Source organism: Mus caroli, unplaced genomic scaffold (genome assembly GCF_978045245.1).
Source record: "Mus caroli unplaced genomic scaffold, Mus_caroli_1 scaffold_8, whole genome shotgun sequence".
In the NCBI taxonomy this organism is placed as follows: Eukaryota; Metazoa; Chordata; class Mammalia; order Rodentia; family Muridae; genus Mus; species Mus caroli.
Window position 1 is genome coordinate 20,045,904 of NW_028227263.1, and position 18,907 is coordinate 20,064,810.

Consider the following 18,907-nt stretch of genomic DNA (forward strand, 5'->3'; position numbering starts at 1 on the left):
TATGCATGGGTCCCTGGGAGCATCTTCTGCAGAGACCATGTGTGATGGGGAGATACGCAACCATTTCAATGGCCTCTGATCAGAACCCATGTTCATAACTACTCCTTAGGTTGGAGGAGCTGTCACCTATCAGATGAGTAACAAATGAGTCTTATGCCATCTGGCCATTGCCACCTTGTCCTCTTACTTACCTGTCCAGTCCGTGGACACAGGCCAGGGTCCTTTTTTGTAACTGAGTCTACAGTAAGGACCAGGGAAAGCAGTGGCCTGGAAGAGAGCCTTCTTGTGGCCAACGTCAGCCTGGGCCTGGTGTTTATCTTTCAACTCTGCCCACCAGTAAGAGAAGAAGGCCTGCTGGGCACTACTGTACATATAGAGAAACTAAGCCTCAGGAGAATGAGAATGTGCTCAAAGGGCTCAACATAGCATGGTGGCTCAGTCCCGTCTTTGCTAGGGTACCAGGGGTATGTGGGCTCCATTCTTAGCCTAGACTTCTCACATATAAGAGAGAATAGCACTGCTGAATTCAGTGAGTGGAGATGGACTCTCCGTGTAGAAGCTGCTGTCAACAACTACACCCATCTGTCAGCTCTATTACTCCTGTCATAAAGTGGCTATGTGGTCGATGGCTGGCTCTTGCCTGCCCACTATATTTTCCCCAGTCTTCTGTGATGATAATCTAATTTTCTTTTGGGAAATTATCCCTTTCCAACAATGTTAATGTGGGCTTCCTCACCTGACTCTTGTGACCCAGCTGGCAGGTCTCAGTCTGGGCACTAAACTTGGCTGACCTCCTGGTCCTTCTGCTAGAACTGCTGACAATGAAGGAAGGCACTGTCATAGAGGAAAAGGGGAAGGGGAGGGGGCACCACTTACTCGGGCCTACAAGTTAGGTACTTTCCAAGTCCCCAGTTCCCCGTGAGGCTGCTGCAATTTCATCGCCATCCTACATAGGAAATAACTAAGTTCCATGGTGTTTACTACCTAGGCTCTCTGACTTCAGCCCCTGGACCACATTAACTGGCTTTATGCAGTAAGCCTGGGGTAGCTGGCAATCACCTTACTACATCAGCAAATTGTCTGCATGAAGAGTGGATGGCCATGGACAAGGAGAAGTCCAGAGTCTGAACACTTGGATCCAGTTATAGCTGATTGTGCTGGCTAGTTTTATATCAACTTGACACAAGCTAGAGTTCTTTTGGGAAGAGGGAATCTCAACTGAGAAAATGTTCCAGCTAGACTAGCCTGTGCTGCAGGTTTTTTGTTGTTTGTTTTATTCTTTTTTGTTTGTTTTAGTTATTTGCTATTTGTTTTGTTGTTGTTGTTGGTTGTGGTGGTTGTGGTGGTGTTTGATGTAGAAGGGCCTAGCCCAGAATAGGTGTCGCACCCCTGAGCACCATAAAAAATCAGGCTGGGCAAGCCATGGGAAGCAAGGCAATAAGCAGCATGCCTCCATGACCCTGCATCAGCTCCTGCTGCCTCCAGGTTCCTGCCCTGACTGTCTTTGATGATGAACTGTGATATGCAAGAGTAAGGGATACAAACCCTCTCCACTTCAAGTTGCTTTTGGTCATAGTGTTTCCTCACAGCAACAAAAACACTAATGCAGACACTGATGTTACCTACCTCTGAAGTTGCAGCACTATGATGCTGCAATTTCCCCTTTTAAGATAAAGCTAGTATAAGGGCTTCTATTGCTTATGCAGTGCCCCAGTCCACAGACTATGGCTTTTGCCAGACCTAGCTGACCAGAGAGCTAACAGCACAGAGGGGAGGAGGCAGCAGGAATGGGTTCATGTGGCTGTTGCCCACCCTTCTGTGGGGTTGCTTGCACCCTGAAGACATCTTTCCTGAGACACTTGTAGGCACCACCTTTCCTTAGATGATACTATTCCCTTTTCTAATCCCATTCTATATTCCACACATGGCTTTTTTTTTTTTCCACGTGGAGGGAGGAGGCAAGTGTTAAAGGCAATTTCATGCCTCAGATCGGAGGATAGAGGAGACTTTGATGATGCTCGGTACAAGGGCACATTGCTTATCCAAAACAGCCTCTTTCTGCTCAGAAATTGCAGCTCTCTGAGGGTTTTTTTTTTCCCTAGAGTTTAATCTTGTGCTGGAAGCTAAGCTGATACCAGAAAGGTTTTAGACATGTCAATCTTCTTCCTGGCATTTTATCAGAAACTGATTCTCTTCACTGTTTGGCATATGAGTCTTGGTCTTGCCCTTGTTAAACTGGGGTTTCCAAGGCTGGATTTGAAGACATATATCCTGTAGCTCCCAGGGGTCTCAGGGCAGCTGGGAATTCAAAGGTAAGGCAAGTCCTACAGGAAGGATTATGGCTGCTCTCTGATGGCATTACACAGTAACAAACACTGGGCATGCCTGTGTTCAGCTCTTTCCTGAAAACACTTCTACTCTGTCTCTTGGCTTTGAAATATTTTTTTTGCATCTATCTATCTATCTATTTATCTATTTTGTGTGTGTGTGTGTGTGTGTGTGTGTGTGCGCATAACTTGTGGCAATCCACCCTCTCTACCATGTGGGCCCCAGAGATTGAAATCAAGTCATCAAGACTGGCCATAAGTGCCTTTACCCATTTGTTTTTAAAGGCATTTGCCTTCCAAATATACTCCTTTGCCCCTGTAAGCCCTAAATTATAAACTTCAACATCTATGGAGTTCCTGGGATGTACAGTGCACCTACAGAATACTTACCACAACCCTATGGCACCAATGAGGCTAAGCCACCTAAATGAGAGTGAGCCTAGGAACCTGAGTTGCTCACTGCAGTGGTCACGGGATTCCTATCTTGCTGCACAACTTGCTTGCCCAGTTTTAAAGTCCCAAGGTACCACTGCTAGTAGCCAGCCAGCCAATTTCTCAAAACCTACAGAAACCAAGACCTCACGGCATAGAAAGACAGACAATGCTAATTTCACACTGGAAAAGCATTTGGCAGTTGAATCCAAAATGGATTTCATTCTTCTCTGCCCAGAAATACAAACTAAAAGGTTTCATTCCTGTAAAAGTGCACATTTGGAGAGCTGACTGCCACAGCAGGCTCTAGTGCCTCAGCATGCATCCTCCTGCCACTTGCTCCCGTCCTTCTTAAGTGCTTTCTTCCTCTTCTTCCTCTCCCTCCTCCTCCTCCTCCTTTCTTTCTCTCCTCTTTTTCTTCTTATGCTATTGATCAAACCTAGAGTTTTGTACATGCTAAGCGAGCACCCTATCTACCACTGAGCCTAAACATGTTTTTTTTCTTCAAAAGACAAGATCATATATATATATATATATATATATATATATATGGATGTCTCAGTTACCAGAAGGCCAAGTTGCAAGAACACTGAGACTCACATCAGAGAAGGAAGAAGGCTGTGTGTGCTGCTGGATGGTTAGTGTCACTGGAAACCTACAAGAATCACCTCTCACTGAGCTAAGGGCTAAATGGTTCTCAAATTTGAGCGTCTAGACACGCCTGTAAGTCCTTCTCAAACAAACTGCCCTGCTGCCATCCACAGTGAGATGAGGAGCCTGGGGAAGCCTGGAGTGGCCCGTATGATGCAAGCACTGTTGCCAAAGCCTGCCACCCTTGATTCTGGCCAGCACTCTAGAGATGGTCAACAGCCAACAACTCTGCCCTTCAAGCACTATTAGCAGATGACTGGGAACACTGCTTTCAATAAATCATATACCCTTTGATCCACTGATTCTAGTTTAAGGACTTCTTCACCTTGGGCTGGTTTTGTATAAGTGTAGGAAGTTCCTGATTTAGATTATTCCTTAAAATATTTTTATTGTAGTAAGAGACCATTAACAGTCTAGGCAGTCACTACTGGGAACTAGTAGTACACTCACAGCATTTCTTAGTACCCAAATCCAATCTGAGCTAGCACATAATGTGCAGACTGCATTTACCGTACTTGGTATGTTATTCATGCTTCCCTATGCATATGTGAATGTGCTGCATCACGGATATTTCTACAGGATCTACTGGGACACCATTACTTTCCAGATCTAAGAAAATGAAACACATTTATCTCCAAAGTTTCAAATAAAGGATGATGTTCTAGTACATCTGTGGTAAAATAGAAAAACACCCAAGAACAAAGGCAGTCCATGTGTCCTGCGACAGGAGTCTTCCAAGATGGGTTAGGTGTGAGGAGGAGGGAGGAGGGAGAGAGAAGGGACAGGGATAGGGATAGGGGAGGAGAGAGAGACCTGCTGGAGTTGGGACTTAGTGAAGATGCTGAAGGCCATGAGAATGGTTGTGGTTGACAGCACCACAATTTAATAAAAGAAAGATATTCCTCATTGATGGACTGTTAGTTACCTAGAAGTGTGAATGGAAATGAACACTTTCCTCCCCTAAAAACAGCAAAACTGGAGGAGAAACCAGACTATATCACACGCTATTGTGCTACCAAAAAACCCAGGTATTTGGGTTTCTTTACTGTAGCCATTTTCACTAGGGAAATAGTTCAATTAGTATCGAGCTTGCCTTGCAAGCCCAAGGACCTGAATTCAATCCCTAGAACTTAATTTAAAAAAAAAAATTAGACAGCCAGGTGTGGTAGCACAGATTTGCAGTCCCAGTGCTAGGCAGGTGACGGGCAGCTATCTGGTGCTCCCTGGCTGACTTGGCGGATCCCAGAACAATGGGAGACTCTCTCAAAAAAAAAATGGACAGAACCTCATGAGCATCACTCAAGATGTCATTTGACATGCAAGCACATGCACACATAGCAGCCATCTGCACACACACACACACACACACACACACACACACACACACACACACCAAGAAGAGAGGGTAGGTGGATGGAAACACCTATGACTACTAGTTGGAAGGACACATAAGTGGTTTCACCTTGGAAAGGGAACTGAGGACTGCTATCAGGAACATAGCTAACCTTCAACTGTTTCTTTTTATTGATGTGTTACAGACAGAAGTTGGGGCCTCATGCATATTAGGTAAGTGCTCTACCATAGAGCCACATCCCAGCCCCTTCTTCCAAACACCCCCAGCACTGACCAGATGACTGATCCCACTCCCTGGCCTCTGAATGGAGCTCCCAGATAGGAAGAGTGTAAGAGAGCAACAGGTGTGAGTGGGAGCCTACCCTTGGTGTCACACCAAAGGGACAGAGGGGGCTAGTTCCTGAGATCCAGGTCTCTCCTGCTTTGCCTGAGAAAGGAAGCCTCTTTAATCTGTGCTCAGAGGAATGGTGTGTGAGAGTGTGCATGCATGTACACGCAGGCAAGCTTACGGTTTCTAAATGGGACAGTTAAATGGCTTTTACAGTCCTTTACAAAGTGAGCTCACAGATGAGTGGTTTTTAGAATCTCCAATCAACTGCAAAAGATGGCAGGCAGTCCATTATCACAAGAGGCTCTTGGAGTGGGTAAGAGCGGAGGCCCAGAGTAAATAGGGCTCACTTACCTGAGGACACCCATCCAGGAAGTAGGAAGGTTGGAGCTCACCTAAAGCCTAGCCTGAGCCAGGAGGACTCCTAGAGGAAGAAGGGTAACTGGGTTTTCTCACTGTTGACATGTACACAGTAGATAGCCAAATATTCATGGGACACTATGGAACAAATGCCAGTGGAAATGAACTAGGTAGCTGCACTGCAAACTAGCTCTCCCTGGAGAGCAGTGTCAAAGTGAGAGGGCTCAGTGCTCTGGACCTACACTATGGCCCTGAATACACCCAGAGGCTCTAGTTCAGAGAGCTGCAGAGGTTCCTATGCAGCAAGAGGACATGCCCCTCCACCCCCAGCACCATGTGCCCTGGTTAGCAGTGTGCACACTGAGAGATGGGAGGGTTAGGTTAGATGGGGAATAAAATTCAGTCTCTCCTCTGGGATTTTCTTTCACTTTCTTCTTAAGCACTGTATGACAAATTTGCTTCCTAATGATTTTTGAGTAAACTACAATGGCCACAATTTCAAAATCATTAATAATTCATGACCAGAGGCCATAAACACTACATAATCACTACAGGCAGGAACCATGAATACTTGTTAGAGGCAAGGCCAAGAATATTTTTACCAACTGAACTAAAAGCACTTGCTGCTGCAAGGCAACCATCAAGGGACATTTCAGAGCCAACTATGCCCTTTCTAGTACCTCAGCTCAGCCTGCCTCTTCCAGGCAGCCTTTTCTGCCTCTGGAACCTAAGAGCTGAATGTGGGTTCTTCTATGCTGTCCATCAGTCTCTGTCTGGACCTGTCTCTGTGGTACCTGGAGTCAGTGGTGGCTGAGGGGCAGACTGTGCACAGTACACAGGAGCCCATGATCACCAGACAGGGCTGTCTCACACTCTAAAAAACCATTCTCATCCTCAACTGTGTGTGTGCACTGCTAGCAGTTAACAAATTCAGATGTCCGGATCCACACCCAGAGCAGAAGAGCTAAAACATGCCCGTTAGGCCAAGTGTGACGTCACAACCCTGTAATCCCAGCATTCTGGAAGCAAAGGTGAGACGATAACAGGCTCAAGGGCTGAAGAGATGTCTAAGTAAATAAAGCATTTCCTCACAAGTAGGAGGACATGATTCAGATTCCCCAGAACCAACACAAAAACCTGTCAGGAGTGGCAACCACCTATATAATCCCAGCACGTGGGAGGCAGAGACAGGGGATCCCTGAGGCAAGCTGGCTAGCTAGACTAGATGGAATAGACAAGCTTGGAGTTCAAGGAGAGACCCTGTCTTTATAAAGTGAAGAAGAAGAATAATCAAGTAGCACACTCAACTTCAAGTTTGGACCTCCACACACGTACATATACTCATCCACAGGCATACCACACATATACATAGGAGAAAGAAAGGAAAAGAGGGGGGCAGGAGAGAAGGAAGGAGACAGACAGACAGACAGACCAACTTGTATGAGTCACACAGCACTACTTTGGGCTAAAGGGGGCCTGGAAAGCTCACTGGGGCCCACACACCCCTCACTATGTCAGTTCATGACCCCACATAGGTACAGTGCTCATCTGACCCAGGGGGAAACTAAATTCTCACCCTCTGGGGATAGAGTAGCCCACAGCAAAGGAGCAGGACAAGTGTCCCCAGATGCTTGTTCCAACTAACTTTGACAAGAGACAGTGTGCCTTTTCCTTACCTTTCATGGTGACATGGCTGAATCTATGGCTGGCCATCTGCAAAAGGCTCACAGTGCTACCAAGTAGTGATGGGAGGGTACAGAAAGGCAGGGTAGGAGAGGGCAAGTTCAGGGGATCAGGGAGTCCTCTAAGCCGCAATGTGCTATTAGTGATGCTCTGTTTTTCTAGCCAGTTGAAACAGTCAGCCAGCACCCCCTCTTCACAGGGCCTGAAGCTATCTTAAATATCTTTCAGAATTAAACCTGTGCATTGAGATAAACAGCCTCATGTTTTGTTTTTTACTTCAAGCACTTTTTAGTAGAGAAATGATCTGAAATTCTCTCAGGCAATTGGCACAATGGAGATGCTGGGAGAGTGGCAATTAGAAGGTTCTGTTGCTAAGAGAGGGCAGAGGAAGAAAGAATACGAAGCTCGATTTATTCCTTACATCTCGACCTCTCCCAGGAACATGGGACTTGATCAAAGAGCCCTATGAAACATATGGTCCTTATGCCGCTTCCGCCCACCTAGGCTTTAAAGGTCTTCTGTTTTCTTTATTCATGCCTCTCTGACTTTGACCATGTTGTTTCCTTGAACTAAATAACTCCTACTCATTCTTTAAGAGGCAGCCTGTCTATCACCTTTTCTGCAAACTCTTCTTTCCTTTCATGTTTCCTTAGACAAGGTCTTGCTATACATGCTAGGCTGAACTTGAACTTCAAATTATCCTTCCTTGGCTTTTAAAGAGTGGAAATTTTAGGCCTATCCACACAGCTTTTGAAAAGCCCATCTTTTTTTCTTCTTTCCTCTCTTTCATTCTTCCTCTCTCCCTTCCTTCTTTCCTTTCAGTTAATTTTATTTCTACTTATGAGTATGTGTGTGCCTGTGTAGGTATGTGCATATGTGCAAGCATCTGGGGAAGCCAGGAAAGAGTGTCAGATCTGGAGCTGCAGTTACAGGTGGTTGTGGATGCTGGGAACCCAACTCTAGCTCTTTGGAAGATCAATGCATTCAATTAACTGCTGATCCCATCTCCCTAACCAGCAAAGCCTCTTGATACTTCAGATAGGGTTAGGCGAGCCCTGTGAGCCCACTTTCTCTACCTAGGATAGTTTCTCACACTGCAGTGCCATGGTCTAGGCGTACTTGTCTTCCAAATACACAGCACATATAGTAACCGTTGTCATATCATCCCTTAGTCCCACTGAGATCCGGAGCAAATAGACTCAGTAGGGCAGCTTTCAAGAATGGCCAAGTACTGTGTAGAAGTGAGTCTCTAGGCTCAGCTAGGGTCACAAAAGCTAGGGTCACAACCAAGAAGACAGGAAGTGAGATCTGGTCCTACGTGTGGTGGCACACACCTGTAATTCCAGAACTTAAGAGGAGGGGGTGGGGGTCTCCAGTACAAGGCCACCCTGGGCTATATTGCAAGTTCTAGACTATTTGACTATCTGGGCCAAGAGCTCTTGTCTTTGGGGGGAGAGGGTCAGTCAATCTCCCCACCCCATTTCCTGTGTTCATTTTCTCCACTCTTAAACCTGGCCTGCCCTATGGCTTGCTTTGAAGCTCCTAGATCTAGCTGAGCTTGAAAAATAACTTTTCATTCTTAGAAGTGGCAGAAGTGATCCTGTACCCTTTGGAAACCCAAGACTCAGGAGGTCATGCAGCTGGCAAAACATCCTCTTAGACACTAGAAACCCCATGTGAGCAAACCTTATTGGTTTGCAGGAGAAGGAGATAGCATGTTGAGTATGAGGCACCTTACCTGGCACCCAGCAAGCTCTGCTGACACAACTGAGCTCTAGTTGAGAGCAGGGGAGTCTGGCCTGAACAAGAACCCCAAAGAAAGCCAGGTTGCTGACTACAGATTCAGGAACTAAATGCATAGCTTTGTTCTAAGTGGCTGAGATCTGGATTGAGTGTCAACAGCACACCAGCTGATGTGTTCCACAAAAGATCATTGTTACAGGTGACAATGGGTTGACAAGTCCAGCAGCCAGCTCTCACTTGGCCCAGGACTCACAGAAGGCCTGTTTACCCCAGGCTCTGCAAACAGCAGTGGGTGTAGTTACCTCCTTTCTCTCCTGAGAGCAGGACCGGCTTCTCTCCACCTTCCGCAGGGCCTGACCTGTAGCAGTTCAAAAGCAGAAGCAGAGATTAAGGCTGCTTGGGAACAACTAGTTTATCACTGCAAAAGCTTTTTATTTGCAAACTGAAAAGACAGGACCAATCATAATGAGATGATTCTAAGAAAATGCAGCCTGTTATTATAATAGGAAAATGGCACACTTTTGAAATGGACCAACGGCAAGGAAAATGGTAATTCACACACAGTATTTGACTATAATGAACAAAGCTCCAGCCCTTTAATCTGGGCCATTATCTGCACTCTGAAAGGGCCAAGGGACTGCAGTTTTCCCTGTCGAATTACATTTCTATTAAATTGTTTGGAATTACATAAAACACCTTCCATAAAAATGCCTTCTGCCATGCGCATAGCCATAAACTTAGGTGGGTGCATTCTGACGTGCTGCACCAAGCCCCAGACTCACAGCTCAGGTGATGTGCAGAAGTGAATTAGCGGTAATCACATGCGCTTCATATAATGGGCAATTTCAGAGAAAATCGTTGCTTTTCTCAGAACGCCTAAGACTAGCATTTGAAGGTATGTGTAAATTCAGGAGGCATCACCTCCTGCAAATGCATTCTTCCAAAAGCATGCTCTCACACATATGAATGGAGTGGCCACTAGAAAAGCTCCTAACAGACTGCCTTGGTATTGAAATCTAAAACAGAAGTCACTGTTTGTTGCCAATGTAGCTACTAAACTGCCCCACTTGACTCCCAGGTGGCTATGACTGCCGCAACCACATGTCCTACCAGGTAAGAGACCTCAGAAGGCAGAACCAAAAAGGCACGGTGGCAGAGGAGGAGATAAGATCCAAGTCTCTGACACAAGTGTTTAGATTTTTTTTTTATGTTATCTGCTTCTAAAGTTGGATCCTGAATGTCCATATGCCATGCTTTGAAGCTTTTAGGAATAGGACCTAGGCACAGGAAGTAGGAGCTTGGCAAGTTATATCCTCACCTGGTTCTGGCCCACGTTCTCTGCCTCCTGGCACATACATGCTATGGGACTAGGCAAGGTCCCTTGAGAGAATACCACTAGACAAAGCAACCCCTGTTTCCATGTCTCCTCTGACACACTGAACCTCAAAACTGTGAGCCAAAATTAAACCTTTCCTTAAGTTGTTGCTTTCAGGTATTTCATTTTAGTAACAAGAAAAGTAATTGAGATGCTAAGTGTTGAAGGCTTGGCCCCAGCTTATGCGGCTACTGGAAGGTGGCAAACCCTTTTGAAGGTAGGGTCCAGTGCAGGGACGTTAGGTCTTGTTGGAAACCCAGCCCTTCCTCCTCTCTCTCTGCTTCCTGGCCACCATGAAGCCCTCTCCAAATGTTCCCACCATATTGTTCCTGCTTTACCACAGGCCCAAAAGAATGGACCAAGAGACTGTGAGCACAAACAGACATTTCCTCTTTATAGTCTGATATCTTCAAGTATCTGTTACAGTCACAGAGACCTAGCAACACATCAACTCTGCTCACAATGACCCCTTCATGTAACATTTTGTCTTTTCCTCTCTCCACAGTTCACAGACCTAGGCCCCTAGGGCAACCGTGAACCCATGCTCCAAATCTCAGTGTATCACACCAGGGGTGATGCCCAGCAGAGTCCTAGATACGGACTTTGAAGTTGTTTTGGGGACACAAAGAGAATGGCAAGGCAGGGATAATCCTGTTTGTGAGCTCTGAAGCTGTACATAGTTCTTGATCACCTGCCCTGGGACAGACAGACAGCAATGCTAGGATGTCAGGACAGCAGAGAGTAATATGAAACTTCAGCATGTCTTGTGATCCACAGACACCCCCTTGAAGCTTTTATGATCCTGTATGTTTTCCTTTCCACCTTATGACAAACTCTTTAGGATTCAGTGATTTTGAAGGATCCTAGAATAATACAGTGTGCCATGGGGTGTCTATGGCGGGGAAGACTAGGAATATGTTCACCGACAAAGGGCACCTAATGTGAGCAAGGCCCAGGTTTCATGCCCAGCACCACGACCACGATGATAAGAGAGGTTTCATGTGTAGATGGAGGTTATTCAGGAATTCTGAACTTTCTGTTCAACTGCTTTAAAAAAATAAGTTTACCGACTACAGAGATGTCTCAGTGGCTAAGAGCACATACTGCTTTTGCAGAGGACCTGAGTTCAAGTCCCAGCACCCCTATCAAGCAGCCCATGTCCACCTATAACTCCAGCTTCAGGTGTTGTTCTGGCCTTCATAGGCACCTGTCTTGCCCCGCCCCCCCCCACAGAGTTTCCTTATGTATAAATCAAGTAACCAAAAAGAGACCAGGGTCTAAGAATTAGGAGATCTAGTTCTTAGTCTAAGTTAATTATGGCTTCATAAACCCTAATGTTCTGGGATAGTACCTAGAGAGAACACTCTAGAACCCCTTGGCCACACTTTGACTGTCAGTCTGTGGATTCCAAGCAGATCCTTGGGTGGCTAGTGGGATGATATGACAAGTAGTCTAGTCTGCTCACACAAAGCAAACACAAATGGGTCTGAGCTAAAAGAGACTACATGGGCTGGAGGCCAGGGTTGCCAAAAGACAACAGAGGTCCACAGAGGTGAGTGCGCTAGCCCAGGGCAAGGCAGGAGCAAGAGGGTAGTTAGGGGCCAACAAGGCAGCCTAGGTCTGGTAAGGCCCTTCCTTTGTCAGTCACAGCAACTGAAATTCTGCTCTGGGAGAGCATAGAGTAATCTGGAACCTTTGCAAAATCCCAGGCTCTCTGGGGGCATGGTTGTCTCCTGGATTGTGTTAAAGCTGGATGTAGTGACATATGCCTTTAATCTCAGCACTTGGAAGGCAGAGGTAGGCAGATTGCTGTGGGTTTGAAGCCAGCTAGAGCCACATAGTGAGAAATAAATAAAATGAAATAAAGGTGATTTAGTCCGAATCATCACTGGATCTGCTGTTCATCTAAAATTCCATTATGGGCTGGGAATGACCTGATGGTAGCTGAATGCCTGTCTAGCATGTATAAGGCTTTGTGTTCCCGTCACGACACCACATGCATACACAAATAAAATAAAGTTTCAATACACCATTAAAATAAAACCTTAACTACTGGTTAAAACCTGAAGGCACATCTCTCTTTTGGAGTTAATTAGAAGTGTCTTTATTCATTAAATTGGAAAATAATTTGCTTATCTTCCAATGAAGATAATGCCCTCTAATTATGAGCTTTTAGATCGAAGCTCCCTGGAAGCTGGTTGTCTTCACACCCAGGAGCCTCTCTCCTGCAGGGAGCTCCATGATGACCACCTCTTGGCAAGAGCAGGAGAAACGGACTCAGATTCCACTGCACCTGCCTGCTGCCTCTGGCATCTCATGGGGTCTTCCTACCTGTAGCTTATTTATTCTCACAACAACAGAGAGAGAGAGAGAGAGAGAGAGAGAGAGAGAGAGAGAGAGAGAGAGAGAGAGAGAGAGAGGTGACATTAATATCAATAACCACTGCCTGCAAAATGAAAGGGGTATTCCTCTGCACTTTGCAAGGTGACTTGCCTACATCAGTTCCAGAGCAATAAATAAGGCCAGATGTAAATGTTACATGTGTGCTTCACTTTAGAGGACAGATGTGTGCCTGGGGAAATGAAAAGAGACTTGAACCCGCTGAGCTTTTGTAAATAGAACACGTTTCCTCCGTTTATGGCTTGAGAAGGGCTTTATCTGCACTTGGGATTTATTGTCAGTGGTTAGGATCTGACACTTCAGTTTTACTTTGCTCTAGATGTACATAATATTCACTGCTACCATTTAAGGGAGTCATGTCTTCATCTGAAGTCATCAGGCAAGGGGAAAATCATGTCAACATTACCCTTGAAAATGAGCTTAGGCCACTCACAATGAACAGGACACAGCCTTTTAGACCCACTGCTGCAGACTAATGCATGTGTGTGAAATCTGGTGCATCTGGAAGTATATATAAAGTACATGATAATAATACACATGCAAAATATATCTTTATGGTATTCCTCATTAATCTATTCCTATTCAGCTGCCCCCTCTACTTTTCTCTAGTTAGACAGAGGACAGAGGTGGGGATATAGGCTAGTCCGAGGTTCACAGTCATGAAGGTCAGCAGTACCTGGATGCCTGTCACAGCTCTGCCACCTGGCTGCAGCCAGCTTTGCAGGGCTCTTCCTGAAGCCTCACAACCACTTTTGTTAACCATGGATTAGTAAACATCTTCTATACAAGTCCCCATAGTAAGTATCAATGGCTGTGTGATACACAAGGGCTTCAGACTATAAGGTCTTTGCCACTGATACTTTGCCACTGTAGAGCAAAAGTAGCCATCAGTAATAGGCAATTAAACAGCATAACTATTCCAATAAATCTTTATTTACAAAAGCAGGCAGCAGGTGCTGGGGATAGAATAATTCTTGCTTTAAAGGAATGCTATTATTCTCATTGGAATAAACAAGTGCAGGAAGGAGAAGCAAACTGCAGGGGAGTGACTGAAAGGCTTACTCATTGTCATAACAGTGGGCACTTGACTGTTGTCACCATCACCATGTGGTCAGGGCTTAGTATATGGCAGGCATGAGGCTCCAAGCTGGGAACATGTATCAACTCACTGACACATCACAGCTACTTAGGTAATTGACGCTGCTATTATCCATTATCAGATAAGGTCATGAGACCCAAAGAGGTTAGGATACTTGCTTGATATCACAAAGTTGGTGAGTAGCGCTGCCCCAAAGGTGGGCTGTCATAACCACTTATGTGTCACTGCCCCTCAGCTAGATCATTAAGCCTCATCTAAGCACAAAGACAGTACAGCAAAGTTCTGGGGAGGTACAGGAGAGAAGGTGTCACTCTGTGATGCAGCATTTAATCTGTCGCAGGCTCCCAGAGCAATTAATAAGGAGATTAGGAGCAAATGGCTCCCTGGTGAAGCTGGCGCTCCCTTCCCGCCAGATGGCTTCCTGAGAAGATCTGGAACAAATGCCAACCATGGAGGGGCAGACTTGGCATTCCACTCTCCCTTCAGGGCTTTGGAGAAGAAAGGTGACTCGTGCAAATCCCACAGCACAGAGCCTGGACCACAGATTCCATTACAAAGAACTAGAACAAAGGACTTGTTTGTCCCTAGGAAAGTGATGGTGCTTCCACGTTGTGACCAATGACACCAACTTATCTTCCGTTGTCTACATATGAGCATTCGTGTTGCTTTTTGTGTGTGTTCACGCAATTTAATTTACACTAAAATTATCCCTCTCACCTAATGGCCTGAGAAAAATCAAAAGGGTCTAACAAAGACCTTGCTGGATAGAACACAAAATGGCTTAGAAGCACAAAGGCCATTTTTCCTTGGAGGTGGCAACATCTTTACTAGAAACTTGCTGAGAAGTCCACAACTTCCACAAGCAGGAAATGTGTGTGTGTACACATGCATGTGTGTGTGCCTGTGTGTGTGTGAGCCACAGTATCATAATTTGCCAGGTAGTGGGCAGGCGAGATGCCAGTGGCTGAGAGCACATGGTGTTCTTGCAGAGGACTTGAGTGTGGGTCTCAGCATCCATGTTAGGTAGCTCACAACTTCCTGGAAGGCAAGTTGCAGGCCTCTGACACCCTCCTCTGGCCTCTTCGGGCAGCGGCATCAGTGAGGAACTACTAGATAAGCATGCCAAGCCACAAGATGAAAAGCAGCACTCAAATGCTCAAAGAGGTTTGGAGCTCAGTGGTAGAGTGCTTGCCTGGCATGCGTAAGGCCCTGAGTTCAATGCCCAGTGTGAAAATACAAAGTGACTAGAAAACATTAAAATTAAGCAAAAAAGAAAAAAAAAAAAAAAACAGACAACAGCTGCAAGTTCCAGATGATCTACTCTTACTCTTATGAGAATGGTTACATCTAATAAACAATACAGGCTGGAGAGGCTCAGCACGTTAAAGCACTGGCTGCTCTGAGAGAACCTGGATTCAGGTCCCAAACCTACCTACCTGTCTACAACAATCAGGGCTAGGGAACTGATGCCCTCTTCTGGCTTCCATGGGCACTGCATACATGTGGTACACAGATGTACATGCAGGTAAACACTTATAAAAGTAAATAAATCTTAAAAGGAGAGAAAGAGCCTTTGCTGAAATGGGAGGGAGGGAGAGAAGGAAGGAGGGAAGAGGAGGGAGGGAAGAAAAGAAAGAGAGGGTGAGCTGGGGAGGTGGCTCAGTTGTTAAATGGAGTTTGGTCTCCAGAACCTGCATAAGTGCCTGTTGAGTATGGTGGGCCTCTTGTAAATCCAGCCTCAGAAAGCAGGGATGGGGAATCCCCAGAGCAAGCTGGCTAGTGAGACCAGCTACATTAGCAAGCCCTGGGCTTAAATGAGAGAATTGCCTCACTGAATAAGGTAGAAGAGCCAGGATGATTCCCAGCATCAACTTTGGTACTCCACATACACAGGCAACCACACACACAAAAAAAAAAAAACACACACACACACACTGTTCCCACACAAATGCATATACACACATGCACACCACACACATGTGCATGTGCATATATGTACATAAAAATAGAAATAAAATAAAGACTTAGGAAAACATAACACATGAGAAGTACTAACGGCTTTCCCATAGGAGACCTAAGAGGGCTTCGAGGGAGACTGTTGAGGACATGGAGCAGCTCCCTAAACCTCCTGCCTGGAAGAACATCACAGCATTTGTAGAAGGACACATCTGGCAAGAGACCACTCTGGAATGCAGTAGTGACAAATGCACCAACAACTGTTTCTTAGCTAAGTCTATGGTGGCACTAACTTGAGGGCAAAGGTTACTGAATGGCTAGAGAAGATAAGGAGGGGGAATGGGGAAAGGTTAAAGGCCAGTCAAGACCTGTCCCACGGTGGCTGGAGACGCTTTCCCTAGCACTGACTCTGCAAGCATGATGGCTTTTGGAATTCTTTACTTTCAACCACAAAGCTCCAGGTCAAAGAAATCAAATGACTTGCCTGGGGTCCCAGAGCCAGCAGGGGAATCTGACAAGTGTGCCAGCTTAGTCTCAAGATCCAGTGCCAACTCTACTCAAGGCCAACACCCCTCTGCCCACTTCAACTTCCTGAGTGCCTCTGAACCCTAATTCTGGCTTCCCCCTACTGCACTGTAAACACACAGGTCAGAGTCAAGTAGATAAAACAGCAGCATGGCAGGACTGGAACAGAGTGAAGAGCAGCTGACCAGCCTGAGAGGTGCTTAGCTCCAAAGCCTGGTTTCTATGTAGGTATGTGGGCCTTTTCCTGCTATCATTCTGTGTATGTGCTTTTGCTTTGTTGTTAAAGACTCTGTAACCCAGTCTGACCTTGAACTCTGGGTAATCTTCTTGCCTCAGTTTCCCCAGCACTGAGATTACAGGTGCATACTACCACACCTGGCTTGTTTTGTCAGTTTTGGTTTTTCCAGAGATACCAAGGGGCAACATTTCTTTACTTCTAAATCCATAAGTCCCTTTTGAGGATACTTAAGGTCTACCAGAAATCCACTAGACAAGAGCAGGAGGCAGGTGAAGGCTCCCTTGCTCCCGTGTACCCTCAGGTAGAGCTGGGCCTTTCAGCTACGCTCCACACTGAAAGCCTGAAACCATATTCCTGTCACTCTTGCTTCACATTTTTCTTGTAACTAGAATTCCCAGGGCCCAGCTTACTGCCAAATTACCTGAGATAAACAAGTCATGCTAAGACCCTCCTCTCCTTTCCAAATCCAAATCGCAGCTGGCAGCTGGAAGTGGTTATTTATAGCCTGCACAGAATTCTTTGCACTGGCATGCAGCCTCACACCCAGATGACTGAGAGCAGGCCAAGACAGAATAGTGGCTGCGACTGCCAGTGCTGTGTGGCAAGGTCTACCTGTCAATGGGACTGGTCACAGTTTCACTGAAATCCACAGACATGAAAGGATATACAGAAACCTATAGAGTGTATAAACCTATATGCTGGGAGGTTTATGTCCCTCTGCCCAGGGATTCAGGGATCCTGCTTGTTCTGAGGAACTCTGGCTCTCATGTACACTCCAAACTTATCTAATCTTCTTCAAGGCCTCTCTCTTAGCCTCTGACTTCTCCTAGATCCTGAACTTGCTATATAGGATCTCATTCTATAGCCCAAGCTGGCCTCAAACTCATAATCCTCATGCCTCAGTCTTCTGATTGCTGAGTTTCCAAGTGTTTACCCAGTTCCACCCTGCATTCTTGCCCAGACTTTCCAGTGGCAGCTGAGTAGACTCTCAGGGTCAGCAAGATGGCTCAGGAGGAAAGGAATTCCTGGCAAACCTGAAGACCTTAGTGTTTTGTTTTGTTTTCCGAGACAGGGTTTCTCCATTTCTCTATGTGTAGCTTTGGCTGTCCTGGAACTGACACTGTAAATGAGGCTGTCCTCAAACTCACAGAGATCCATCTGCTTCTGCCTCCTGAGTGCTGGGATTAAAGGCATGTGCCACCACCCTGAGTTCTAATCCTGGAACCCACATAGTACAAAGGCAATGACTCCCACAACTAATTCTCTACACACACACATGGACACACATGGGCACACACATGGTAGAAAGAGAATGACTCCTGCAACTTATCCTCTGACTTCCATATGTATGCACACACACACACACACCACAAACACACAAATATAATAAAATCTAAAAACAAGGCTCAGAGGTAGAGCCCTTGTTCAATAGACAGAGGCCTGGCTGGGTTCCAGCCTCAGCATCAGACAGAAATCCACATTAGACAATTTTTGAAATACCAACTTACCTTCTGCTCCATGTGTAGCAGGCACCCAAACCAAGCTCTAGCTGAACAGACTCCACATGTTCCAGGTCTGAGGCATCTCCAATTCCCCTAGGCTCTTACTCCTGCCATCCCATTCATCTTTACTTTGCTCCTTGCATCCCAGGCTCCTTTTTGACCCTCTATATTCCCTAGTTCTGGGTCATTCATCCCCTAGGCCTTATTCAGCTCCCCTTTATCAAATTAGCTTTCAGCTCAAAGGAACAGAGTCTTCTATCCTACCATAATCTCCCACTATTTTTTGAGACTGCAGTCCTAGCAGTCCTGGAACTTGCTAAGTAGACCAGGCTGGCCTTGAACTCACAAAGAACTACCTGCCTCTGCCTTTTCACTGGTAGGACAAAGGGTATGCACCCAGCTCCTCTTCACTTATGTGTTCATGGTCTGTCTCTTTCACCAAGGTTGCCATGGGGCTTTATGAAAACTCAATTCCTGTGCTTGGAATAGTGCCTAGCCTGTAGGCATCCCCAGACGTTTCTGGAAGGAATGGATAATGCTGGGAGGGACATGATCATCTTCTATGAGAAGTGCTTTCTGGCCCTGACATTTTCCAAATCCTCCTACCCATCTCCCAACACTTTCTAGTGTGGTGAAATGGAATATGATTGAATGTGTTTGATATTCCTCTGAAAACCGCTGGGAAATTAATAAGATAAGGAAAAAAAAAACCCACACTTCTATACTGTAACCAATGGCTTCTGTAAAAACAGGCTTCCCTGGCTAAAAAGGATCCTGGTTGATCTCTACGTGGGTCACACATGTTACTGAATCCACTCTCCTCTTATAACCCAGCTGGCCCCTCTCATCTCTGGGTTTGCCACCACACAGGACAAGGTGACCCCCAAATGGTCTGCTCAACTGCCTCGAAAAGTGCATGAGCACCTAAAGAATCC

General features: G+C 45.9%; 1 protein-coding gene across 5 annotated transcripts in view; it reads right to left on the minus strand.

The window, feature by feature from the left end:
* Katnip (katanin interacting protein) overlaps positions 1–18,907 on the minus strand; it is a 169,602-nt gene that overhangs the window by 137,871 nt on the left and 12,824 nt on the right. For 4 of the 5 annotated variants that reach the window (XM_021167736.3, XM_029479630.2, XM_085841339.1 and 1 more), the window contains exon 2: positions 9,180–9,235. The exons of the other annotated variant lie outside the window; for it this stretch is intronic. In XM_021167736.3, coding sequence (XP_021023395.1) covers positions 9,180–9,235 — 56 coding nt within the window. The remainder of the gene's footprint in view (positions 1–9,179; positions 9,236–18,907) is intronic. 5 annotated transcript variants of the gene reach the window in all.